The following is a 27,768-nucleotide window of genomic DNA, read 5'->3' on the forward strand; positions in this document are numbered from 1 at the left end:
GCAAAACAAAGGCACTCATTTTATTACTGCTTCTTGAGATGTGTTTCAAGGCACAAAACCCAGGCCAGAACCAAATCTTTTCCCTCTGTCTTCACTGGGGCTGGTCCTCCCACATAATCAGACAAATGGATGAAGTTTGTGAGCTGGTTAAAGCATATGGTTTGTAAATCCTGTCAGATCAAACACCACTTTTGGCTTTTATTTCCTGTAGCATGTTCACATTCTCTAGCACCGAAATAGCTTAGTAGGGCTGCTCGGCCTTTGCTCTCTTTCTCCCATTCGTTTGTCTTCATTCCTGTGGTGTCTTCGCCCCCTGCCTTCCGTGGTCTGCGTTCCTCTGCTCCAATTCCTCCCTCGCCACCTGCCTCTGTCCCTCCTTCCTGGCCGATGTCTGTCCGCTGACTCGTCACCCGATGTCTTCCTCGCCTGTGGCATGTAACCTCCTGTCCCTTCTCCTCCCTTTGTGCCTCTCAAGCTGCTCCTTGACCTTCTGAACCGTCTTCGCTAACTCCCTCCTGCACTTTCCTATCCAAAGGCTGTGAGACGCTCCTCATTCCACTGCCCCTGCCTGTCTCAGGCTGTTTTCTCTTCCCTCCTGAGACCCACCACAGAGTCCTTTCTTTCTCCCTGTTTCTCTAAAGGCAACACGGGGATCAGAGAAATAGTGGAATTCAGAGGCAAAGGGACACAGCCTACGTACGTGACACTGACTGTTACTTCTGAGTCAGAAACTCTTCTTACATCACCTTTGCTCGTGGCTGCCTGGTCCTTCCTTAGCAGGAAGGGCTGGGAAGAGGACAAAGCAACAGGCCCCCCCACCCCCACGCTCCCTCACCAGCACTTCCGCCCCAGCCCTTTCTTTCCTGTCTCAGCGTGTATGCGCACACGCACACACACACACACAGACTTGCACACACACACACCCCTCCTGGGTCCCTCAGGGCAGACAGGCTTATTCTGGCTCCACTAAAACACTGAGCCTCCACCTCCAGGGTCCCCGCTCCCCAGCCAGGCTGGTCTGTGATTCACGCCCCCAGGGTGAGCTCAGGGAAACACAATTCTATTTTGAGGTGACAAGGGGAGACAGTGGCAGTGGGGTTCCTTCCCCAGGTGCAGCTTGTAGGGCAGGGGAGGTGCCAGCAGTGGTCCAACAGTCAGAGGGAACAGGAAGCTCTCTCAAAGCCAGCTCTGGCTCAGGGTCATGGTCAATCAACCAACCAACCAATCGATGGGTCAGTTGCGAACGCAACGCTCCCATAGAGTGAGCTTCTCTCTGTGCCACTGGGAAAAGCATCTTCAAAACACAGACAACCAAGAGGGAAAACAAATAGTGCCCTGAAGAGAAACCCTTGTAACCGTAAAACCATGGCTCTAAAATCCAGCATTCTCAGCCAGGGCTTCTCCAATCACTTTACGGAGTCTAGGATGTTGCCCTGTTGGTCGCCGGGGAAACAGGTTTCACTCAAGTAAGCCCCTGGGGGATTTGTGAACAATCCCTCCATTTCCCAGCGCCCCGCTCCTGGCGGAGCCTCCATTTCTCCATGTCAGCCACAGGGAGGAGGATGAGCTGAGGAATGTTCACTGCAGGGAGATGAAAGTCTCGGCTGAGCACCAGCCAGGGGGCCAGCCCTAGCCTCGTACCCCTTCCAATGCCCAGCTCAGACTTCACCCCCAGTGCAGCAGTGCCCACCCTGGAGAACAGGAGGGAAGCTGCCCTGCACGCCCTCAGGGTAAGGAGGACTGGCGGGTAAGCTGGAACACGCCCCACCAGGCCCAACTCCGCCCTGCTGTTCCCTGTCCAACGCCAGATGTGGATCCCTGCTTAGCAACTCTCAGCAAAAATTCTCAAGACCAGGAGGAAGTGAAGCGGTGCATCTTAAGGACAGGAAGAATTTCAATTTCATTTCGCTGCCCCCGCTTCCCAACTCCCCCACTGCCTTCTGCACATCCGCTGAGGGGAGGGAAAATAAGTAAAAATATAATTCTCTACCTGAGTTCCTTTCATATTAACTAATTAACCAACTAAACTGCCAATAAATTACTATTATAAAATGTGTGTGTGCACAGGCATATACGTGTGTGTATGTATGTATGCGTGTATATGCACACACACACGTATGTTTATGTAGTTCCAGCTTCTCTTTCTTGCCCCATCACTTGCAGGTAGCTTCAGACAAGAGCCTCTGATTCCTCCAGAAGGGCTTCACCGCATCATGGGCGCCACGTAGTTGGCCGGGAAGAGGCCCAGTTTGTTGTGCAGGCGGCCAGTCCACCAGGACGGGTTGGCGCTGTCCAGGACCTCCACCACCTCTCCGCACTGGAATCCTAGCTCGTCATCCTCCAGGGCCTCAAAGTCGTACAGCGCCCGGGCCCACCGCACTCGCTGTTGGGGGAAGCACAGAGAGGTTCTGCTGAGCTGGGGGTGGCCGAGCTGGTGTCGGAGCCACTGGCTCACAGAAGAGTCTCTGCTGGGTCTGGCACTGAGACAAAGCCCTCTGAGAGCAGCCCGCCCTAAAGGCTGACGAATGGCTCCCCAGAGACATTTCAAACCCCACTGCAACTGAAAGCAGACCCAGATACAGAGTCCTGAGCAACGGAGACGTTCTTCTCCAAGGCCCCAGGAGGATCCTGGAGAACGACTCTCCCTACATCAATAGGTGGTCTTTTTATTCTCTTCAAGTGACAAACAGAACACAGTATGCCCAAACCAACAGCCCTTGGTGCCAGCGCAGCCAAGTCAAGATGGATCTCTGTGATAAAGGCAACAGATCACCCTCTGCTAGAATAGCAGCCAGGAGCTATGAGGACCGGGCAAGGCCCGACAGCCAAGCTGAGAAGAACAGGCTGGATGGTGCCAGCTGGGATTGGCTCTGCCCGGGAATTCTCACCCCACCGTCCCTTGCTGGGTTCCCAGCACCTCTGTGTGAGCTCCACGCAGTTTGGCATCTCTCCTGGCGGGCCAACTATTTTTCTAATTGTCCCCTTTGCCTCCTGCATTGAACCCAGAGGGGGATATTCACATACCCCGATCACCTGGAGTTGCACCGGGTCTGTGTGTCTCCGGTGCATGAGGGCGGCATTCATTTCACTGCCCAGGACCCCGCCACAGTGCCCGTCGTTTATGTCCAGGCTGCCTCCACGGCGGTCCTAGAAACATATGCGACAGGAGACCCGTCGTCACCCTTCCGGAAGCATCCCCCACAGGCTCCCCCAGTGCCTTGCTCGGATGCCACGGACACAGCCCAAGAATACTCACTGATGATGGCAGTAAACCCTAGACGATGGAGAGAGGGGAAACAATGACCAATGTGGAGACGATGCCGGATTTCATTCATTCAGTCAAGGAATGTTTGTCAGGCACCTGCCATGTGCCTAGTACAGACCTAAGCTCGGGGGTACGTAGATGGAAAGAGAAGGCCCCTGTCTTCATGGAACATCAGTTTAGAGGGGGTATCACACACATCTAAGTGATAAGTGAGCAGAGAAAAGAGTGTCTAAGTCTGCCTGGGTAATAAGGGAAGGCTTTATAGAGCAGGTGATGTTTGAACTCCAGTTTAAAGGAGGAAAGGGCATTTCAGGCAGAGGGGACAACATATTAAAAGCCTCAAAGGCATGAGAGAAAACACAGTGGACCATCCTGGTAACTAAAGGTAGTACAGCCGGAATGGGTGCTTGTGCGGGGAGTGGGGGAGGGAGCAGGGGACGAGGCTGGGGAGACAAATACGGGCAGCTCACAAAGGACTTTGTACGCCCTGCTAAGGAATTTAAGAATGATGTTATCTGGCTGTATTGTCCACCTCCTTAAGTCGCCTAAAATCCCATCTGGAACAAGGCGGGGGATAAATAAATAAATAAGCAAGCCTCCATTTCTGATGTTAATCTGTTTTTCTTATAGATCTCACCAGCCAGATGGGTTAAGGGGCATGAAGAGACTTGGAATTGCACTGATAGGAAAACGAAGCAATTGTTCACCGAGTCCTCGGGGTGAGTGTGTGTGCGTGTGCGTGTGCGTGTGCATGTTCAAGCAGGGAGCCATTTAGTTCACAGAGACTCCTTTGCCAAGAACAGTTTACCGTATTTCTGCCATCTGGGGACCCAGGCTTTTCTTTATAAACTCAGTGAGACCTGACGGGGCTTGGCGGGGACCAGGATGTTCCTCCCTCATCCAACAGTCCCAGGGCCACAACCGACCCCCAGCAGTTATTTGCTTTGGTTGTTTCCAGCACTGTGGAGGATTTTCACACACTAAGTGGCAGTGGGGAGAAGGTGGCCTGAGCCTAGGGGAAAGCATGCCCTCCTCCCCACTTTGCTGGGCCCAGCTTCGCTCTTGGGAGATACCTGATGAAAATGCTGCTGCTGCAGGTACCGCTGCTGTGGCGGCAGTTGGGCTGCGGGATACTGCGAGGGAGGGGCGGGGGGCTGGTCTGACAGCTTCCGATTCATCGAAGGCCGGATCTCTTCTCCCACAGCCCCACTCAGGGGTAGGCCTCCCTGGGACCTCCGGTCCAGGCTGTTGCCCCGCTGACGCTGAGAGAGAACAGAGAAGATACAGATCCATTCTCCTCCCGCGTCTGCTGGCCCTACCCCTCCCTTCTGGCAGCTGTGCCCAGACTTAGCGCTTGACGGCTCCAAGAAACAGCTGATGGGGTGGGGACAGCTTAAGGAGAGTGGACGGTTTGGATCATCAGGTTTTCAAAGTGGCTTCAGCATTCTCAGATCCTCCCAGTTTGGGGAGTATGGGTGTCTGGTTCACAGACTTTCCACATGGTACCCATCTAGTCCATTCCCAGTGGGCTTGTTTTTCTCTGTGTAATCAAGCTTACATATTCCATTTTCCTGACACAATGCCACTCCTCCTTATCGCGTGTTGCCACACCACTGGACATCCTACCCTCCAGATAAGCTCTGCTATTGACTTTGCATGATTCTGAGCTGTCATTTACAGCCTGGTGAAAGAGACCCAAGCAGCAACGCTCTCGCAGCACCATGGAAACCAGGCCTGCCGCTGGGCATGTTGGGAAGCAGCAAGACCTTTCTCCTGAATGCTAGGACAACCTCGTGAGTCAGAGATACTTTCTTGTTATTTTTATTTAACAAACAATTACACAGGGCCCTGGGCTCAGTGTATGCCAGGCACTGTTTTAAGCACTTTGCAAAATGAACTCTTTTAATCCAGTTTAATGCAGTTTAATGTTGTCTCTCTTGTCTCTTTGTGCACATCCTTGTAAATGAATACCTCTGTCCATTTCCTGGTTAAAAGTATTCACAAGGTCTTGGTTAACCTTTGTTTTTCTTTCTGAACTTTTGTGTGCACTCGGGAACACCCTTTTCCCCTTTGATTATAACTTCTCAGGCTTAAAATCAACCCATTACTTGAAAGGGATTTTTTTTTTTTTTACTTCCCCAAAGCACATGTTGCTTGGAAAGTCTCAATGCCTTTTCAAATAACCTGTTGTTGGGATTTCAACTACCCTAGTCAATGCCTGTTTCTATAATATCCATCTCTCATAACTGTTATTTCTTTTGAAACATTATTTTATAGATTGTGCATGTGTGAATTTATTTATGGGGGGTAAGTTAACATTTCCTTAGTGCCAACTGTGGGCAGGCTCTGTGGCAAGAGCTGTAATCATGTTATCTCATTTAATCCTCACAACAGCCCAGTGAGAGAGGCATTATATTCTCTCCATGCTACGGATGAGAAAACTGATGCTCAGAAAGTTTTCTTAACTTGGCTATGTGATAAGAATAGTTAGCAATGAAATCAGGACTTCAAGCCAAGTCTATCTGATGCATTTTCTATTAAAACAATACTTCATACTCCCAACTGTTCCAAGAGCATGAATTCCACGGCCAGTTTTCTCCTCCAATGCCCTCTGCCTCCCCCGCTTCTGCCACCCCCACTTCTGTCACAAAGCTCTACCTGCTGCTTTAGTCCTGGACTCCAGGCTCTAATATTCCTGAATGTTACCACCCACCACCCAGCTCCTTCATCCTTGGGCAACTCCTGAGCTAAGGTGAAAATTGTGAGATAGTAACGTCTGTGAAAAACGAAATACCAGCGTCCACAATAAGAGCCCATGTGTGCTGAGTGCTTGTAGTGTGATTAGGGATGATGTAAGGGATGGGGACACATCATCTTCTCTAACCTTCACAACATCCTATGAAGTTGATATCACTATTATCCCGATTTTACGGATGAGAAAACTGAGGCTCAGAGAACTTTCCAAAACCATGGAGCTAGGAAGTGTTAAGCTAGGATTTAGACTGCGATCTGACTTCAGAGTTATTCTGCCTTTCAGAATGTGCAGGGACCTGCCCATCAAATGCGTGGTCTTGGTGGTTCATGTAGGACCCAAGACGCCCAGAATCTCTGAATTGGGGCTGATGGGGACCTGAAGCATACCTGATCCTCCCGGGTTCTGTCCCTCAGAAAGATCTGCTTCTGTTTGGAGATGGAAGTCGTCCTGTAGTAGTCCACCAGCTTGTTGAGGGATGGAAACTTCTCTGTCCACAGGAAGTAATTACCCTTGTTGTCTCTCATGACTTTGAAGTGCTGAACATCATCCTCATGCCTAGAGATCAAGGCAAATCCAACACTGTCTATTACATGGTGACCATGTCCCCGCCTCCAGGGCTGACTGCATCCAGGGATGCTGGAGTTCTGTCTGGGTAGGAAATGGAGATATGGGTGGCTAGCCCGTCTCTGGGCAGGTGGGCTGGCCCAGTCAAACTCCAGGGGGAGATTTGTGGGCAGGACCACTCAGGAAGGACACAGGCTGCACTAGAGATTTTTTTACTTGAGCAGAAGTTAATCTTTCTTCGGCCACTGGAGCTGATCTTTTACAAGAGAAAAAAGTTCCAAATGCTTTAAAGGCTATGAGGTTAAGGACTATTTTTTTTAACAACGTTCTTTTGAAACATGGCAACTGCTGAAACATTACTAGGCTAAGGACTCTGCCAAGACTAGAGCGGAGGAGTTTTTCATGCCCTTGTTATCTTTCTCTTAACAGAAATAGTTTGAACCAGCTCTTTTAAGCCTGTAAACTACCAGAGAAATTTGTCACACTTTGTTCTGTACATAATGGGGATCTCTTCTTTCGCATAAATAAGGTTACAAAGTATTTTGAGCTTTTGGGAAAAAAATGTGCTGAGGCTCAGAGAGGTGGAGGGCCTTGGTCAAGGTCACGGTGAGTGAGTGGCAGGGCTGCGGCAAGAATCCCGGCTCTCGGTTTCTAGTCTAGAGAGCTGGGCCTGTCATACCATGCACACATGCTAACTTCTTTTGTTTTTTTTGCTATTATTATTATTATTATTATTATTATTATTATTATTATTATTAATATTAATTATTTTCATGCTAACTTCTTTTAGATCAGCACCCTTGACACCAGCTGGACTCACAAGTGATGGGACACATTTGTGCCAGGGTTGGAGAAATTGAATTGTATTCACTGGAAAGGGAGGACTGGCCTTTTAATAATAGCTCCAGGCTTTCTCCACCACAAAGTCATTCTCTTTCGGATGTCAAGGTCTTTTTTTTTTTGGTCAAATGAACATACATTTATATCTACATATAAACTTGTGTTAATGATAGCAGTTGTCCGATCCAGCAGAAAGGTCAAAAATTTAAAGCATGCTTGAGAGTAAAGATTCCTCTTTCTTAGGGATGGATTTAGTGGTCCGCGTTCAGAGAGGACAGGAATTCTGATCTTCATTCTCCTCTTATGCGCTGGGCTCTGCTCACAGCCAGGTGAACCCAGACAGTGATGCCTGCTTGACCAACTCAGGGATATCACCGAAGCTTTGTGATCATCGCCTGCTCTTCCCCTTTCGGTTGTGGCCACTCATATAAGCTTTCTTCACTCCAACACCACGTGGCTCAACTCAGTCATCACTCCTCACATCTGGGTGAGGAGGAGGACGCATTCTTGTGATACAATTATTCATCTACCACCTCTTAGTCAAAGAACACAGAATGAGAAACATTAACCCTTTCCCTCTCCTGTGCTGAGAGGATGGATGTCAGGGCTGCAGTTGGTCATCTGGGTGATGGAGAGAGAGTGGCTGGACCATTGTCTCAAATTCTGAGAGGGGCAGAGGAAAGGATGTAACTCAGGGCTCCAGGCTCTAAAGTCTAAATATTTCAAACCTTTAAAAAATGATAGAGCTATACTTAGCTCTTAATTATCTACATCCATGACAGAAAGCAGATGTATAAGTAAACAAAAAATAATTTTGCTTTGGAATATATTATACTACATTTCTGCAGAAGAAGTAATATAATTCTGTTTATGGTAATAATCACCATCACAAAAAGCTACATTGTCTCAACAGTAGGGGAAGACTGGCAGAAGTCAAGACTGTTCTTTTTTTTGTAGAATTCAATTTTTTTTAAACATTAAAAACCTTTTTTTTGGGGGGGGACATAATTAGGTTTATTTATTTATTTAAGTGGAGGTATTAGGGATTGAACCCAGGACCTCGTGCATGCTAAGCACGTGGTCTACCACTGAGCTATACCCTCCACCCTTATAAAATTCAATTTAATGAAGGAAATATAAATCCTAATTCCTAATTGAAAAAGCCAGACTCAACATCATGCAGACCAAAGGCACGAAGAGATGCCTTTCAGTCTAACAATTTGCTTGGCTCTTGCCTCTAAGTGTGGCCCTTAAGAAATTGGTTTGACTTGTTAAGATTTATTAATAGAACAGAATTTCATTAATTCAGATCTAGTAAGTTTAGAATTTGTGATACATCAGTATTGGCCTGAGCTAAAACTTACCATTGCCCAAGTCATGAAAAAGAACACTTCAGTGAAGGAAAATTAAAAGTTTAAGCCTGACTGCAAGGGCAGTGCTCTGGAGCCCAAGCTCTTCTTGAGCCCGGCAGGGGCACATATGCATACAAATGGTTGACCTATTATTTTTAAGTCCTTCCTATCAATTCCTCAATATACCCTTTCTTTCTAAATAGCAAACTGGACTCAGCTGATTACTCGAGATTGGATTTATGAATTTAAAGCACTATGGCTGCATGTCTTTCAAATGCTATGGCATCACGCAGACCGGCATTTCTGGTCGGGTAAGTTGACAGTAAGGCCTCACTGTACAGGTTGTCGGGCCTCCTCCTAGACTACGATCGGCTTTAATTCTTGCACTTTCACGTGTGGTCACCAAGTCTGATGTGTGACTTGTGATCCCCAACACGCTGACCACACACCGTGTGTTCAGACTTGGGGCTTCTGCGTGGGGGGCTGTGTCATGTTTCAAGCCTGCGCTGAGTCATTTCCTCCCCGGGGCTGCACAGGAGCCAGACTTTGCTGTCACAGCCCCCCACCCCAGGCCTCCTGGGCTCTGCTGCTGCCCGTTCGGTGGTTTTACAGGGCTTGGAGGTGGCCTTTTTGTACAACTACCCACAACTGCAGTTGTGACCTGCGGCGGGAACTCAGGGTTTTGATTTTTTCAGACCCTTCCTTAGACAAACATCAGTGGTAAAAGAAAAGGTTAAGATCTCAACCTCAAGATGGATGTGGACAATTAGGAACTCTCTTTTCCTTCTCCCTTCCCTTGCCTTCCACAGATATTCATCCAGCACCTATAGGGTGCAAGGCTCTGTAAAAGGTACAAAGTTAGTAGATAAAAATCCTGTCCTTCCAGAAGCACCTGGGCTGGAGAGGGAGGCTGATGAATGTACATGTAATTTGGGCCACAAACTAAGGAGTCATGTACATGAGTTACGGGAAGGAAATGGTGGCATCACAGTTGATAAGATGCTTGGGCCTCTTGGCTGCCAGGTTCCTGAAGTCATAGGTCTTTTCAAGAGGGTGGTGTGGGTCAGGGTGGGGTCAGGAATGACCAGTACCTGACAGATATGGAGAAGTCCCCTGGGGAGCTCTGGCTGGCCCGTATGATGAAGAAACCGACCGCCTTGCCCATCAGCAAGTTCTCTGCCTGGTGTCGCGAGAGGCCTTCGTGAAACCATCTAGCAGGTGAGATAAAAGCAGAGGATCTTGGTGAGATGCCAGAGTGATGGTGTGGGGGAAGACGGGGAGAGATGACCCACAGGGAGAGAGGCAGGGGACTGTGTTCAGCAGAGAGCAGAGAGAGATCAAAGAGGGGCCAGGAGCTTTTGAAACCAAACAAACGCTCCAGCAGTTGGCGGGCGAGGCTAGGGTTCCCCTTGATGCACCCACCTTGCTCTGTACTGCGCCCCCTCCCCCCCGCATCCCCCACAGAAGTGTCTCTCTGGCTTGGAAATCCTGAATCATGGAAATGTGCCACTGCTCCAAAATGGGACAGCGTGGGAGTGACTCCTTGCAGGGAGCGGCCGCCTGCGGCAGCTTGGAGAGGAATATCTCCAGAAAAGAACTGCAGGGACAGACAAGATGCCAGGAGGCAGGGACCCCTTTGGGAACTGGGGCAATCGGGCTGGAGCCGGGCAGGGCCTTGGGCACTGGCTCCCAGGCTGAGACCTCAGTGGCTGGGAAGGAGGGTTACAGCCCAGGGTCCTTGGGTGGCCGGGGGCAGGTCGGTTTTGCTCTGTGCTAGGCAGAGGCTGCAGGGCACCCAGGGAGGCCCGCACGCACACTTGGAAATGAGTGAGGCTGGCAGCAGCCAGACAGAGATGTCTACACAACCCGCTTCTGGGCCCTCCCCAAAAAGCCAGGCTGGAAAATCTTCTTTACTGTAGAAAAGAAGAAACTGAGGAGAAACTGTCTTTCAGGGAAGCAACCAGGGTGGCAGCCTTTGGAAGCGTTGCTGCAGGCAGCATGGCGCTTATGAAGAAGGCCCGGGGGGCAAGACAAACAGTGGCTGGAACCGCAGGGCAGGAGACCGGAAACCTCTCTGAACCGTAGAAAAGCGGAACACACGTTGGCAATCACTCCAAGGCCAAAGGTGGGGCAGCGCCCCTTTCCTTCAAGGTGCCTGCCCTAACTGCTGCCCCTGGAAGGCTAGTATGGGTGTCCCTTTAAGGGGAACGTCCAAAGGCCACGCTCTGGATTCCTTTGTGAGCAATTCCCTGTGCTGTCTGGAGTTTAGGAACTGAGCAGACAGGGAAGGTGGAAGGGATGTCCTTATTCCAGACCTGGGGCTGCAGGGGAAGGGTGGCTGGGCTTTGAGGTGCAGGAAACAGAGGGTTTCTGATGTCATCTGCCTGGAGATCCTGCCAGAGAATTTGCCATACAAACCTACATGGCTGACAAGCGGCCACCGCAGGAAACGTAGAAAACGTGATGGGGAGGGGAAATGAAGGGTGCCCCCTCCCCAGCAGCCGTCCTCAGAGGCAATATCTCAGGCAGCAAGCAGTGAGGGGACTGTTTAGAAAACACACACTTGTCCTCCAACAGGAATTTGGTAAGTGATGTCTTTCAAGACTTGCAAAAATGTCCACACACACGACATATGAAATGAAATGCCAGGGTTTCACATTATCTTATTACTCCAAAGCTGTTCATTCAGTCATTTAACAGCTTTTATTAAACATCTATTTTGTGCTGGGCCCCCTTCTGGGCCCTGGGGGTACAGTGATGAGCGGAACCGATAAGAATCCTTGTGGAACTTACATCCTAGCGGGTGTGGGGAGACACACCACAAACAGCAAAATGATTAGAATACAGAGTGTGTCAGGTGATGTCAGTGCTGTGGAGAACATGAAAACAGAGGAGATATGGGGAGGGGGGAGTAATTTAAAATCTGGTGACGGGGAGGGCCTCCCTGGGAGGGGACATTCTAACCCTAAAGGAGAAGGTGGGAGAACCAGGAGGGAGGGTAAGTTGACAGTAAGTTGCTGACGGGAATGGTCCAGCAGAGAAGGCGGGAGGATGTCCCGGAAGCCAAATGAGGAAAGTGTTTCCACAGGAGGGAAAGATTCCCCACGTCAAATTGTGCTGAGATGGTGGCCAACAATCGACCACGGGGACCAGCGGTTCACTGTGATCTTGATCAAAAGGTTTCCAAGGAGTCGTGGGGGCTCCAGAGAGAACGGGAGAAGGAGGGTTAGAGACAGCGAATATCACAGTTCTTTTGAAGAAGTGGAGGGGTAGCTGGAAGGGGATTTGGGATCAAGAGTTTTGTTATTTGGCTTAGTTTTTGTTTTTTGGTAAGATGGGAGAAATTGCAGCATCTTTGCTTGCTGACGGGAATGGTCCAGCAGAGAAGGCAAGAAAGTTGATGCGGGAGAGAGGGGAGAACTTGGGCTAGAAGCACAGATGCTTCTTTCCTAACAGCTGCAGGAAAGGCAGAGTCTCAGAGGTTGCAGGATGTGGGTGGATGCAGTGAGTCAGGTCGGGGTGGGGTAGTGGGGCTTTTCTGGGGGCCTGCACTGTGCTGGAAGCAAGGCATCATCTGGGAGTGTGGTGGGGAGGGCTGCAGGTGTGACGCGGTCACCTAGAAGATACAGGGCAGCATCAAGGGCCCCGCTGAGGTCAGTGGGCAACCTGCAGGTTCAGTGGTCAGTGCTGGTGCCCTGGGAGCGGTACCGCTGCGCCTCACCAGGATCATCAGCAAAGGTTTTCTAACAAGCCTTTGCTCTTTGGCTAGACCCTGACTCTCAGACAAGATTAGATTTCTATCTAACCCTTGTGGTCAATTCTTGAGACGCACGAGACCCAATCTCAATTTTTCGTTTCCTCTTTACGAAGGGAGTTTCCCCGACTTCTTTCACTGGCGTGAGCATGGTTTCAGGAAGGCCCAGGGATGTTCGTTATCCTGGTTGGGACGGAGGCTGGGTTGGGAGACAAGAGAGAAGAACCCCCGAAGGAGCAGCTGTGGAAGTGGGGTGGCCGACAGCGCCCCCTACTGGAATTCTTGGAAACCCTGTGGCTATGATTATAGATAATTCTAGTTTATAAACTTAAAATAGCAATACTTGCACATGGTATAAAATTCGGGGGAGAATGCAGTGAAATGCAAGTCTCCCTCCCACCCGTGGCCTTCAGCTGCGTGGTTCCCTCTCCAGAGGCAACCATTTTTGACGGCATCTCGGCTGTGCGTGGGTAATCTTTACTGCTGAAAAAGTAAGGGGAGTGTGTGTGGGTAGGCCCGTCCCAGCAGGCTGGAAATACTTACTCAGGAAACTCTATGTCTATAAAATTCTTGGGCACGTATCCTTCTTGGCTCCCAAGCTCCGCCTTGAACCACTCCTCTTGGTTACTTAAGATCTACATGGAAGAGAAGGAAGGACACCAAGAAGCAGGAGAAAGGGGCTGCAGGGCGCAGGGTGCCCTTTGGGATTTAGAAGAAAATAAGACAAAGGAACCACTTAGCTGCTCAAGGGCCAGAGCAGCGGGTCTATCTTTGGGATTTGGCTTCTCTTGACCCCAAGCTCTTTTTGTCCATTTGGGCCATCCACTCACGTGACCCCACCCTGGGTGGCCCCCCAGACTCAGTGCTCAGGGGCTTCCCTGAACCCCCTTCTCCTATTTTAGAGAGTCGTGTCCCAGATCTTAGCACCTTAGGCCCCTTATCTAGGCGGGTGGTGAGAAGGAAGGATCGGCTACTCCGTGACTTTCTCCTCTCTGCCAGGCAACTAGGAATCTTTTACAATTTCAATTTGTTCTTAAGTTTTTTTTTGAAACTAGCAAATTAAAACTTAAACATCCAAGTGGGGGCTAGCTTTGAAAATATTCACTCTTGGTGGGGGGAGGGTATAGCTCAGCGGTAGAGCACGCGCTTAGCATGCACGAAGCCCTGAGTCCAATCCCCAGTACTTCCATTAAATAAATAAATAAACCTAATTACCCCCAACAAGGAAAAATTTAAAAAAAAAAAAAGAATGAAAACATAACTCTTGGCTTTCACACCCCATGTGTTTCACAAACAGTTTGGACATAACTCAAGACATTTGGAATGCCTTTTCTAAACTTGCTTTTAGAGCCAGATCATAGGCAAAACCGGAATTGCTGCCTCATTACTATACAGTCTTACCTTGACCATGACCTCAAATGTTATCACTTGCCTGGATTACTCATATGATTCTCCAGACTTAGCTCTATGTGGTTTCTGGTTATTTCAGAAAATCGTTTACCGTTAAAAGATGAATATTCACTGCATCCTCTGACCCCAAGAATGTTTCTAAAGTATGTAGCATAGACTCAAATAATAATTCAAAATGAAGATGGTAGAGCAAAAAGATGAGAAGGATCTTGATGATGCCATGGAACCCCTGAAGAGCCACCCAGGAGCCCTCTGACTACTGGAATTTGCATGAGAAATTATAAATCATTGTTATTGTTTAAGCCATTTTTAGTTTCTGTTTCTTGTAGCTGAAAATGGGTTAACTGATGGGAGTGTGATGATAACAGGGAAAACAGAAGACGGATAAGAAAGATCACCTGGAGGAGAGGCCATCTGGGCTTCCCAGGCAATGAAAGGAGTTACCCAGGTGAAGTCTGAGGGCAAAAGAACTTCTTCTGGGGCACGAGGAAGTGAGGACATTCTGAGGACGAAACGCCTCAGTCTAACGGGAGTTTAGATTGTGACCACAGGACCAGAGACAAGGGAAACCAGGGGCACAGGGCTTTGTGGTCCATGTTGAAAATTCTGGATTTTTACCTCAAAATTTATGAAGAGGCATTAAAGGATTTTCAGCAGGGAAATAGCACAGTAAGAACCAGAGTGAAGAAAGGCGTGCTGTCTCAGAGCATGATGTTGGATTGAGGGGTCAAGTCACGGGAGAAAGAGATGTTGGAGAGAGATGTGTAGCCATCCGGGGAAGAGATGGAGGGGCTCTGGGCTAAGAAGAGGTGAGGACATATTCCAGAGGAATCAGGAGGCACAAATGGCAGGATTTAGTGACGGTTGGCGGAGCTAAGGGAGAAGGGGGATTCTGGGATGGCTCCGGATTTCTGGCTTGGGAGATGGAGTGGGCGGTGATGCCTTTACTAAAATAGAAAACACAGGAGGAGGAGCAGGTCTAAGGGAAAACTCCTGGACTTCAGACCGCGTGTGGGTGAATCAAGTTGCCCTGGGAGGTCTGAGGAGGAAAACTCTGTGAGCAGTTGGAGATGTGTGTCTGGACTTGATGGAGAGGTTAGGACTGGAGTTTGGGATCCTGCAGTCACTTGAAATTGGTGGAGTTCAAACCACAAGTTTTTCTCTGTCCCGGAGTTTGGGAAGAGAATTGAAGAGAGCTAAGTAATTGAGAAGCAGTGATGACCTATTTCTAATGTCACACCTGAGGTGGTAGAAGGGGGACTTTTAGTTTGGGAATGAGGAGGCTTAGGTCCTAGCTTGTCTCTGTCACTAAGTGTATGACCTTAGACGAATCAATTTCCATCTGCAAAATGGGGGCAATAAAAACTGGCCAGCACCTCACGGAGCCAACCCGAGGATCAAGTAAGCCCTGGTATCTGGAAGTCCTTCAGAGAGTATGCACCGTTTTTTTTTCAAGAATATAATTCTGTAAAAGGTGATATTCTTATGAGGGAGAACTCCAGTTCTGAAGGACACGGAAGGGTTTATAAGTTCTCTAAAGTGTTATATGTTTATGTTTTGAATTCAATCATTTGTTCTGAAGAAATAAAAGTGTGTCCCATATTTGAGTTCTAGAATTGCTGAGAAAAGAAAACTTTATAGTTTCTAACATCAAATGTGACTGTTGGTCTTGCCAAGGACGCGTGGGTACGTGTGTGCTGAGGGGGGTAGTGGGTGGGGGAGGCAGGAAATCTAGGTCAAAAGAAGAGTTAGGAAACTCCGCACCAGTGCCTGGTCTTCACGTAAAGAACACAAGGGCATTTTGCTCCATGCCCTCTCCCCTGAATTTAAGGACTTTGGAATTCCTTTCTCCCGTCACACAGGAAGGCGACGTTTGGCTTGGGTAGCAAATGTCAAATACGAAGGTGTACAGGGATGAGGTAGAAGAGGCCATTTGGAAATTGGCTCATTGCGGCAGGAACCATACTTTGCACTTAGTTCTCTGACCTGAAATTGGCTGTAATTTTAGGAATGGTGGTTCACACCCATCTACCTCCTCCAGCAACTGAAAGATTATCCCACTATACAAGCCACTTTCCCCCACCACCTGCTGCTCGGTCTGCCTGAGATTGTGTTCCCAGAGAGGTGAATTTATAGGCTTTTTATGGTGCATAGAAGGCAAGGTCTTTTAAAAAAATCTCATTTTCTGCAAAGAAGAATCTTTTGGGGGAGGTGGTTTCCTCCTGCCGTTGTTGGCCCGGAGCCATGCTTCCTGTTCGTCTTATCTCTCCATCCCTCCCACCCCGTTCCCCTATCTCTTGTCCCCATCGTGTAAACCTGGGCAAGGGGCTCAGCCCAAACATGTGAGGTTTTACCCTTAACTTTGCTGTAACTTAATTCTTATAATGTTGCCTCCCAGAAATCATTTTCTGGGTTACATGGCCTGAGAATAAGTTAGATGTGGGAAGAGGACAAAATGTACGGTTGGAAGAATTTTAAAACTGGATGAAATTATAGCTCTTAGAGGCAGAGCAGAAATCTGAAGTGCTGAAGGAGTTAATTACATAGGATTAACTCTTAGTGCCCCTTAGTCGCTGTTTTAGTGGGAAGAAGTGGGGTCACGTTTAGATGCATTACAGAAGCAGACAGAGATGGGCTGGGCTGAGAGGCTTTTTTTTAAATATCGACTGGCAAATTCTAGTGGGAAATCTAAGTCTGGTGCGGGGAGCAGCTGCGGGGCCAGAGGTTGTGACATGGACACGAAACATCCAACTCTTGACTTTTTAAATGTTTTTCTCACAGGAGACACGGGAGCAAGTCATTTGGCAGGAGTTCCCTGTCCACTGTCTGGCTCACCATTCTGGGAATGGCATCTAGTGAGCACCTACTGTTTGCAGTTAGGTGCTGGGAATAGAGAGAGGAAGGAGCTGGGGCCTTCACCCTTGGGAACTCACAGTCTGGAGGGGGTGGTTTGGCAGTGAGCTAGTCAGTTTGTTTTGTACCTTCTAATGACAAAGGCTGTTTAGTCTTTCAGCACTAAAGGCCAACCACGAAAGAGCATTCCGGGAGTGAACTGCCCGGGCAGTCAAGAGCTGGCCTTGAAAACAGCTGTGAGCCTCCTGGGGCTTGTTACCCATCTCTGGAGGAGGGGGCGGACGGAGCATGTCTACCACCACGATACAGACCTCCCCGGAGGCTCAGCCAACATGCCCCTCTCCACTTTCGTCTTTACAGTGGCTACAAAGGACAGAATTTTAAAAGAAGGAGGGCTTTGGCCTTCTGATGGAATTCTAAATGTGTAGAAGCGCAGTTTAACAATCCAAGGAAGGCATACCAAGCCCCCGTCTGGGGCCCTGACTTGGGTTAGATGCTGGGAAGATACAAAGACAAACCCGCAAGGATCTGCTCTCAGACCAGTGGAGGGCTCACCCACTCACTCATTCATCAAATATTTATCCCCCTTCTGCTGCTCTGGACACTAAGTCAGACCCAGCCCTGACCTGTACAGACCTCTGGGGGGTGGAGGAGCCACCATGTAAGCAGACAATCAGGATCACACGGGGTCAGGCAGCAGCGAGAGGTGGCTGCTCAGGATGCAGAGAGCTTGGAAGCTGGGCCTGCTGGTAAATTACTGTCATGTGAGGCCAGATCGTAAGTGCCTTGAATGGAGTTTGTGTGAAATGCTGTGGAGGAGCTAAAGAGGTATGGTCGGGAGGGGTGGTTGGGAGAGGGGAGGATTAGTGAGAGTTCCTGGGCAGAGGTGGTCAAATGTCTGTGTGAGGGAGAAGGGCATTCAGAGTACGAGGGAGAGCCTGGAAAGGATGGTGGGTATATGCAGTGTGACCTGGGGCATTTCATACACAAAAATGTGCATGTGTGTGCATATGTATGTGTGTATGTAAGTGTACGTGTACGTGTTCATGCACACCAGCACGATGTCCTTGGGCAGTAGTTTGGGGCCGTAGGGTTTAGACTTCAATCAACTGGTAATGGGGAACCAGAACTCAAACTGAATGCTTTTGAGTAAGGACATAATATGATCTGGTTTGTCTTCTAGAAAGCCTCTTCTGGGACTAGTTTGTAGGATGAAGGAGGAAGAGATGGGAGGCGATGAAGTCAGTCAAGGCCAAGCTATGGCAGTAGTTTTAACAGTCAGAGGCAGTGGGAACGGGTGACACTGACAATGTGGAGATCATTTTTGAACATCCACTTTGGGCTGGGGCTATTTATTACCTCTAATCCTTTCCACAAGCCTGTAAGATACATATGGCCTCCACTTATAAAGACACTGAAGCTCAGAGGGGGCGAGTGACTGACCCAAGGCCACACAGCTACTAAGCTGGGACTCAAACTCAGATTTATCTGGCCCCAAAGTCCATGCTCCTTTGTACTGTGTCAGATTCCTCTCCAGTGAAGAAAGGGATACAATGAAATAAAAACTTTCAGAGCAGCGTAAGGTGTTTGGGTGTCAGACAGGGCTCCATTCAGCTGCAGGAGAGGGACAGTGAGCAGAGTCCGATCCTGCAGGCGTTTAAGTAGGGTCCTTATATTCCACACTAAGGAGATCACTGCTGTTCTTTAAGGGAGTGTTGGGGGTAAAAGACAGATTCCAGAGGGTTCCAGTGGAATGAACGGGAAGTGAGGAAGTAGAGACATTTAGCACAGAGAATCCTTCCCAGCACTGGCAGGGAAGGAGAGGAAAGAAACAGGAGCTGGACTGAAAAGCAGAGTTGAGGAGAGTTTTTCATTTCTTTTTACTTTTCTGGAGAATAGGGAAATTTTAAGCAAGAGAGTAGGTTCTGTTTGAAATGGGAGGTGAGGGGTGAGAGTTGTCCCCTTCTTTGGGCTTCCTTTGGGTGAGAACACTCTAGAATGTCAATACTCACATGGTCACAGTTCCCCACAGGGAAGGGAGGGACTGCTCACCGTGTTGCAGAGCCCTCTGTGACCTTGGTAAGATCCCAAAGAAGTGAAGGTCACATTTTCCTGGGTCAGCAGCCCCAGGAACAGTTTTGACCTCGAGAAGCTCGACATTGAAGGCATACTCTTTGCAACTGCCTTAGTAGGTCTTGCACGGTGAGAGCAGTTAGGGGGATAAATACTGGGGGGTTCAAATCCAAACCATCATTCTGCCTGGTTTGTGCTCTGCAGACACCTTTGGAATCATCGTCTTGTGTACTGACGGGGTCCTTCCTATAGCAGACATTTATCTTAGTGGAGGGACAATGGTGGCCTCAGCGACACTGGGTGGTCTGAGAAGGCCCACGTGGGCTGCAGAGGACCTGGGATCAGGATATCTGAGGTGTTCCGAGGCCAGGAGGAGGGCATTGGTGCCTTGGTTCCCCAGTGGCCTCTTGAAGGCCTTGTGTTTTTTGGCACAAAACAGGGGCTCACAGGCGGGGTCTGTAACTGTGGTGCAGGAAACGGGGGAGAAGTCCAGGCCCTCTTCAGCTCGGCGAGTGGCCGCTACAATTCAAGCATGGCCATAAGACAAGTTTTAAGAAGCCCCTGAGTTGGCCAGGTGTGCATGGCCTTTGTAGACCCGAGTCTCAACTCTCAGCTGCCTCTCCAGGCTGTCCCCACCCACACCTCCCTCTTGTAAGTCCCAGCCATGCCCAGCATCACAACGCAGACCGAGTTCCGCCTGGGCTCACTCATCTCTGAGCTTTAGCCAAGAGCCCAGCCCACCTTCTTGCATTCTCTGACAACTGACAGCACCACCCAGTCCTACAACCCCATCTTTCAAGGTGGGGTCACTTGTCCCCCAACCCTTGCTCCTGAGCATGTGGATGAGAACATCTATGACAGCCCTCAGGGCAGGTTTGTTCCCCCTCCATGCCACGAGCATCTCAGGGCAAGGATGCTGGCTTGTGCCAAGTGGATTTCCATCACCCAGCCTGGTAGCTGATGCCCAGGTGCTCAGAAGGAAGCCTTTTGATTGAGGTGAACTTCTCTCTTTGAAAGGAACTGTATATATTTCTTGAGAAACAAAGGCATGGATTGTGAGATTGACTCAGTGACCAGACCAGAGACACCTAAACTCTGTCAGGCTCCCCGGGGCCCCACATCACCTACCTTCAGAACATCTCCGGCGTGAAAGCTCAGTTCATCCTCACCTGAGGCGATGAAATCGAACTTGGCAATGGCTTCCATGTTGTAACGTGAAGCTGGAAGAGAAATAATGTGGTCATTGTGCCTTTCTGGCAGGAGGGGGGCGGCAGAGCCAGTGCCAGCGGGCTGGTAGGGGAGCCCTCAAAAGTCTCCAGCTGGGGAGGGAGGTGCGGGAGCAGCGTGAGGGCTTTTGTTTTCCGCAAGAGCTCCCAGAGCCTCTAGGACCTGCTTTCCGGCATCGTCCTCTGAATCCCCAGATGCCAGGAGCAGGGAGTGAAGGCCAGCGACCGACTTTCCCCTCTCCTTTCTTCGTTTGCTGTCCTGGCCTGTGACCATTTCTGGGGCATCGCTGTTTCCGGTTGATAAGGACGGAAGACTGACTATCATCTCTAACTTGGGGCCCGAGGGATTGGAAAGACTGTTTGGTAAACACTGTCCTGAGGCCGTCCCTTAGCAGCTGTATTTAACCAGGCAGCGTTAATTAGACAGATGCCATTTTCTCTTTTACATCTGAACCATTTAAGAGAACTAGACAGCAGCGGTCAGTGGGGAACGCAGCATCCTTCTGCACGGTTTGGGAGTAGAAAGCACTCTGGTTTTAGAGTTGAGAGACTCAATTAGTTAGATTCCTTCTTTTATTATTATGGTGACGACCAAGTACATTTTGGAAATTTCCGTTTTAATACTTCAATTGAGTTAAAATATTGGTCCCTCCTAGTAATACATGAGACCTGAGTAAAGATAAATAAGTAAACCTACAAATGAAATATAGCTGTTTTTTTGGAGACAGTGGGATTTAATAGAAAGAGAGCAGAGGCCAGGTGTTGCTGGCGAATAGCTGTGTGCCTCCTGCAAGTAACGAAATCTCTTGCAGTCTCAGTTTCCTTATTTGTGAAAGGAGGATCATAATGCTCAACGAATAAGGACATAAGATTAAAATAATGACGAATGCAAAATGTTATACAAGATAGAGCTAAGTAGCATTTATATTTTAGAATAATTTTATGGAATGAATTTATCCTCAGCAAAGGTAGCCTGGCCAAAAGCAGCAAAAATTTTCTTCTGATTTCTCCCATCATCTAGAAACTTTTCTCATTGAAATTTGATATTTATTCTCCATGACCCTCCAATTCTTTGGTTCTCTGCTCACTGTCAGGACACCATCTTGAAAGCTGTTGTTTGGCATTTCTGTTTTGCAAAATTTGCCTAAGTCTGAAACCCTTCAGGTTAATAACCCTTAAATCTACTTGACTTTCAGTGACCGGTAAACTGGGATCACAGTTGTCCTCTCAGTGGGAACTTCTGCCCAGGTGACAAAATTTAGGTAAATAAGGAGGGTAGTGCCCAGTGGGAGGGTGCAGCACGCAGCAAGCGGAGGATTAAAGCCGACTGCAGCAGTGGTGATAGCAAGAGGCTGGTTCCTCTGATTCGCCACATTCGCTTGGTCTTCCAAAGGCAATTTGTAGAGCTGAATATTACCAGTCCCAAAGATGGATCTTAAGCAAAAAATATTTCAGGAGCCAAAGTAAAATGTCACAGCCCCTTGTCTGAGCTTTATCACCAGCCAAAAATTATTTCCAAATGAAAAAAAACCACATATATTTGGTGCACTTTCTTCAAGATCTGTCCATCTAAGGCAAATTAAAATTTTTGTGCCCTAGGATGACCCACTCAACAGGAAGGAGTACTCTGCCCTCCTGAGTGACTGTGAAATGCCTCTGCTGATTTGATTCACCCCATTACTTTAACGTGCAAAGCTTCCCCTAATTAAAGCCTTCCCTCTAGTTTGCAGGAAGATGGGCTTCTGTGGGTCACCCTCATGGTATCAACAGCAGACACTGGTCACATCAGGAGATCAAGTGTCAGGTGAATGGTCCTGAAAACCAAGATCCCATTTCTATGCAAATTTACCTTAATAAGCAGGATGGAGACAAGGGGAGGGCAAGTGCTAAGCATATTAGAAAGTCACATACATTAGAGATGGAAAAAAAAAAAAATCCAAGGCTTGCTCTAGATACGACCTTGAGCTTGGGAAGATCTTTCCGACATTACATGTAACTCAGATCAGGCCTGGGTGCTGGGTGCAGGCTGGCTGTAAGTCACCCAGTGAGAAGGCTGTGGCAGAAGTCAAACTGCTTCTGAAGAGAGGCACTTTCCTCTACCTTCCCCCAGGAGGCGGGTGGGGTGGTAAAGCCAACCGCAGAGGCACATCACAGAGCTCCCCAGCTTATAATGTTAATCCTGGGTTGCAGAAACCCAATTAAACAGGCCCACTCTTTGTGCAATCACTTTGAAAAAATTTGTTTGTGTCCCACTTCCATTTGTAAAATGAAATCTGTTCAGATGCTGTTTGGTAGGAGGGAGGTGTTCAGGGTGGCGTGGGGGACGCTCTGTTTTTGTTCAAATTGCAGGGGGCTTTGCAAATTCTTCCCTCGAATTTACCATTCTCTGCTTCCCTAATAGCAGAGAACAGTAAATGTGCCAGCCCCAGGGGCTGGTCTTCTGTTTGATCATAAAACTGCATGGAAATTTATATCCTACTCCTCTATATTCATTAGTTTTAATTTTGAAAAGTTAAAAATTACCACCAGGGAAAAAAGAAAACCCTGTACCCACCACCACAGCAACTGGAAAAGAAAACAAGTGATGGAGCCAAAGACGTGGTAGCAACAATTCCAAGAGAGAAAAGAGGCGGGGGTGGGGGGCGGTGAGAGAGACAGAGAGAGAGAGAGTTCAGCGGCCTCAAGAACTCAATGCGGTGGAGCCTTCTCGCTGCTCTTTGCAGTTAGAGCGCTTCTGACCTCAGGGAAGATGAAGACAGACACCTCTTCCGAGAGCCTCACTGATGGGCTAAATGTGCTTTCCCTTCCAGTAATCAGCTTCAGAAACGGCTGCAATGATACCTGAGTGTGGAGAAGTGACAGCATCCAGGTGCCAAGCCGCTGCCAGCAGCCTCCACCTGCTCAGCCCAGCCCTTCTGACGGTGCCATGGGTCCAGGAAGCCTGCCTCTGAACTGTGCATGGCTCCTGCCCGCAGCGCCTGCTCTGCTTCTCACCAGCCCTCTGCATCTCTCACCCTCCCACTTCACGAACTGCACGGAATACTGATTAGCAGCCCTGGGACACAGACCACCGCTGGACACCTCCACACAGGACACCCCCAGCACAGTTTTCTCTGCCCTTGCATTTCCGCTGAAGTTTCTTGTACCACCAAAAAACCCCCGAAAAAGTCAGGCATGCTTATCTACTTCTAAAATACATCACCGCAGAGGATTCTGAAAACAAAAGCTAGGAGACAGCTCTGTAAAACAGCCTCCATTTGAAAGCCAGATTCAGTGGATGTTCAGAAACATGTAGTTACCATCAAAATGGTACCGGGAGAGAAACTTCTTGAACAGTTTCAGCTCCTCCTAATTTGGCTATGAATAGCCAAGCCTTCCGTTTTGTGCTTCTCTTAAAAAGAGCAATTGCATAACACCACAAAGCTCTTCGAAGATTCAGGCTTAGGACCCAGGGAAAGGAGCCAGGGCTCAAACTGAATCTTGCCAACACTTCCTATTTTGCTGGGGGGAGCCCTAATTTGAATATATAGGACTTGCCCCTGTTTATGCTGTCATTAAGTTGAGATAATGTCTTGGGAAGAAAAAAAACATTACTCTTTTTTAAAAAATTCTTTTTTGTTTGTTTTGTTGGGGAGGTAGGTTGGTTTGTTTGCTCTTTATAAGTATTTTTTTGTAGCCTATTTACCAGGTTATTAGCAACAAACATAATTTGTATTAATTTATTTATTGATAGAATAGTGAGGAGTTTACGTTTTAGAACTTTGGCTGCAGTGACCAGAGGAGCTTAGCTAAAAGTGTAAAATGATACCAGCTCTCTAAGTTCACACAGTAATGCTTGGAATCCACACCCTTTCTACTGTCAGGCAGAACCTCTCCTGGAGACAGTGTGAAGGCAGACAGCGTCCTCCCCCTTGAATCAGCAAGGTCAGCTCAGTTCTGTTTCGGAAGTGGGAAACCTTACATGGCCAGGAAAAAATGATGACAGCTAAGCCTCACTGTACACAATAGATATGTTCTCGAAGAGTTATTATGATGGACGCTCATTCTGCAAAGGAATCCCATTGCAAAATGAAAAGAAAAATTTGTTATGCAAATAGCTACTTTTTCATTTATCTGTGTTAAAGGCTGGGTTTTCATGCATTGAGTCTTAAAAAGGGCACATCTGTATGTCCCTCTTGGCACCTCACACTGTGAGTTAAATAAATATGTTTCCTCTTTTCTTAAACCCCAAGCATCTTTTAAAAAAACCTCTTCTACTGATATATAACGTTCCACCTTGGAGTATAGACTAGGGGTCCTCAACCTCTTTTCTGTAAAGGGCAGGACATTGTCTGCTGCGACCACACACCTGCACTGTTTTCCGGGAAGGCAGCCGGAGAGAACAGTAAACAAGCAAGCGGACTGGGGTTCTGATAAAATTATGCTCACTGAAACCTGAATTTCATATAATTTTACATGCCCCAAGATATTCTAATTATTATTTTGATTTTTTCCAACCATTCAAAAAAGTAAAAACCATCTTACCTTGTGGCCAGAAATGTGTGATGAGTCAAATTTGGCCTACTGGCTGTAGTTTATGGGTCCGGGGCCCGGATGTCCTTGGCTATATCCTGTCTCCACTAACAGTCTGTAAACTTCTTCAGGGCTTAGGAGTAGGTGAACCTGATATGAATCTAAGATGTGCCATTTACTTCCCAAGTGCCCTATTTCTTCGTCCAAAACCTGGGGGCAATCACACTTACTCCACAGGGCGGTTGTGTGTTAATAAAGACCCTGGCACACAGTAGGCATCAAATGAGTAGTAATAGCAGTTGTTATTTATCCTTAGATGCCCAGCAGCACCTAGTCAGTGCTTTGTAGGCCCTTAGCAAATGCTTGTTGAGTGTCTGGAAACATGATAAATGACCTGCCACCAGAGTTATAACTGTAATTGATTTCCACCGGGAAGGGGCAGCAGGCGGAAGGACCCATTTACAAGGATCAATTAATTTTCCATTCAAAAGTGCCCTAACTGCTCAGCAAATTCAGCCAGAGATCGTGAAACACACGTCCACACGGAAGGTCTGATTTATTTAATCCAATAGAGGGCAATGGTGCACCCCAAACCGTGGATTCCACCTCATAACTTTTCTATGCATGGCGAGTCCCCACAACCTTTATCTAGACAGTTTGGCAACTGTCTTCCTGGTCTCTGGTGCGTTTTAAGGCATCTAAACTTTAACATTTCAAAGAGTCTAAAACCCATAAAATACAGAATTGCTTAGATGGAAAAAGAATTGGAAGACATCTGCTCCCACACATTTTCTGATGCTTAAATTCTCTCTGAGCTCCCTGGAAAGCTGGTCCCCTTTCATCTCAAAATGACTAGTTCCTCACTCTTGCTTTTGAGCCGAGGTTTATGATTTGTGTTGAAACCCCTACTATGTATTTTTCTTTTATCTGAAACGTACAGCTGTGGTTGGGCCTTTCTGACTTTATCATCTCTTTCTGGGCATTAGACATAGGAGTGGGAAACTGAGGAAGGTCATAGACCGCCCTTCTTGAAATTTCCTAAGTGGAGGATGGACAACTACCTATGACTCATCTGTTAGCCACTGGTTAAATATTCTTCTAGAGACCCAAACCAATCTATTCTGGAAAAGAATGTTAAAAAAAGAAGAAGGAGAAGGAGGAGGAGGAGGAGGAGGAGGAGGAGAAGGAGAAGAAGGAGAAGGAGAAGGAGAAGAAGAAGAAGAAGAAAGAAAAGAAAAAGGCTGAGCATGGCTAAGAGATGAAGGGCTGATCTTTCCTCATTTTGGGCCCTCAGGTGACATTTTTGGTCTATTCTAAACCAGCAGAATCCTCGCCCACAGGATACCTTTATAATCAGCTGGCCACGTTGGAAATGTTAACCTTCTCGCTCAGTGTCTAACAGGGCTTACATACTTCTTTACTGTGCCTGCTCTTGAATTACTTCTAACTCATCCTCTGGAGCCCTTAAAATAGAGGGCCTCAAATCCTGTTCTAGTAAGATCCTGCTTCTGGTTTCTCTGGAGACTTGGATCTGTGTCCAGGTGCCAGTGGGAGATGGAATCATGGCAGCTACAACCAAGACAGCCGTGGGAGTGGCCACCAAGGGCTTCTGCTTTAAAAGATTTACAACCAACACTTCTTTGCTTATCTGGATCTCTCAAGTCAGACATGCAGGGCCGTTTCTTTTTGGGTTTTGGACCTCAGGGGCCTTCTAGGAGGACCTGGCCTATTTCCACAGGTGCTCTCTCCACGGGGTATAAACAGTGCTGATTTTTATTGCACCCAGAATAAGCAAAGACAAGCACATGGACCCCACCAAACCAGTTCTGGCGGACATTTTTAGGACCCTCTAAAAGCCTCCATTTTAAATGCTTTTGAGCACACGGGACATTCTTATTTTCCCCTCATCCCTAGGTGACTCAATTTTCCCCCTCCTAAGCCCTAGAAATGCGTAAATCCCCTGGAATGGCTGGCAAGGGTGAACACATGGGACTAGAGGTGCCCTTTGAAGCTTGTCCGAGGATAATAATTCCTCGGTAGCTGATCTGCTGATGCCAGTCCTGGAGGCCACCAGGAAGTGGCTTGTGAATAGAAGCCATCAGGGAGTTTCTCCATCTCTCTGCGCTTGTGTGTCCCTTACCAAACAATTCATCCTCTAGCCGCTTCACTGCGGAAAGCGGTAGTGGGTTCCTGAGTGGGATCCGAGACATGGCGGGGGGTCGTGCTGTGCTCCCCTCCCAGTCTGGGATGGCTTTGGGCTCAGCCCGTAACCACCCACCCAAGGCTGGCTGTACCCACCCGGCCTTCTAACACCTCTCTCTACCAGGGCACTGCCTGCAGACCACCTGCCAGCCTCTTAGGTTCAATCCAACCTTGGATCCCCAGCCCCACCTGGACCCTCTGGCTTTGCCCTGAGATTTTTTTTCCATACTTTTCCTACTTTCCAAATGGAAACCATCTTCCCAGCTAGAAGGCACTTGGTTTCCAGGTTTGGAAGCTAAAGAAGGATATTTCAAAAACTAACAGATAAACTTTACACAACTGGAGAGTTCTTCTAAGTCCCTTAGATCCTTATTTAATCAAATTGCTCTTCTGCTGGTCCCTGTCTGTCATTGTGGATTAGGGAGATTTCATTGGTCTCAGTGAGGCTTCCCTCTTTTTAATTAGCTCCTCTTGTCCTGCTTAGCGTTTTTTTTTTTTGTTTTGGGGAAGGGAGGTCAAGGGGAGGGGAGTAGAAGAGGGAGGCAAATCAGAAGGTGGTCCCTGTGCAGGTCCCCTCCCCTGCCTTGTAAATTGAGCGATGCCGAGACAAATAGTCATTTGCTTTTCCTTCTTCCGATTATTCATTACCTTACTCTTCCCCCATCAACACCAGTATGGCTTATAAAACATACTTTTTTTTTTAAGTTCAAAGCCCATCATATAAAATCTCATTTGTCTTCAAACTTTTTATAAGAAAAATATCTTTCTTTAAGCGTAAGTGTAAATTTGCCACTCTCTGCAAGGTGAGGCTGCCAGCCACAGTGACTTGGTTTCAAATCTCAGGTCTGTTGCTCACTTGGTAGCCGGAGGAAGAATGTCTCTGTGTGTCAGTTTATTCATTGAGACTGGAGATGCTAATCTTCACCCCCGGGTGTTTCGGGAAGAGGATGTAGAATGCTGGG

The 27,768-nt window shown here is 48.0% G+C and overlaps 1 protein-coding gene and 1 long non-coding RNA gene across 5 annotated transcripts in view; one reads left to right on the forward strand and one right to left on the reverse strand.

Annotated features, from left to right (window-relative positions):
* GRAP2 (GRB2 related adaptor protein 2) overlaps positions 1 to 27,768 on the reverse strand; it is a 60,446-nt gene continuing 32,678 nt past the window's right edge. The window contains exons 1-8 of one of the 4 annotated variants that reach the window (XM_010983548.3): positions 22,934 to 23,037; positions 19,995 to 20,086; positions 13,074 to 13,165; positions 9,868 to 9,987; positions 6,407 to 6,575; positions 4,339 to 4,527; positions 3,025 to 3,147; positions 1 to 2,383 (exon numbers count right to left, since the gene is read on the reverse strand). In XM_010983548.3, coding sequence (XP_010981850.2) covers positions 2,204 to 2,383; positions 3,025 to 3,147; positions 4,339 to 4,527; positions 6,407 to 6,575; positions 9,868 to 9,987; positions 13,074 to 13,165; positions 19,995 to 20,072 — 951 coding nt within the window. In that variant the 5' untranslated portion in view covers positions 20,073 to 20,086; positions 22,934 to 23,037 and the 3' untranslated portion in view covers positions 1 to 2,203. Of the gene's footprint in view, positions 2,384 to 3,024; positions 3,148 to 4,338; positions 4,528 to 6,406; positions 6,576 to 9,867; positions 9,988 to 13,073; positions 13,166 to 19,994; positions 20,089 to 20,255; positions 20,277 to 22,933; positions 23,038 to 27,768 lie in introns of those variants that run through there. The other 3 variants (XM_064491427.1, XM_010983549.3, XM_064491428.1) reach the window with 3 other exon arrangements.
* On the forward strand, positions 3,177 to 5,063 carry LOC116156511 (uncharacterized). The gene is made up of 3 exons (XR_004140354.2): positions 3,177 to 3,395; positions 3,896 to 3,984; positions 4,946 to 5,063. It is a non-coding gene; the product is annotated as an uncharacterized LOC116156511 (long non-coding RNA).

Source organism: Camelus dromedarius, chromosome 11 (assembly GCF_036321535.1).
Source record: "Camelus dromedarius isolate mCamDro1 chromosome 11, mCamDro1.pat, whole genome shotgun sequence".
Taxonomy (NCBI): Eukaryota; Metazoa; Chordata; class Mammalia; order Artiodactyla; family Camelidae; genus Camelus; species Camelus dromedarius.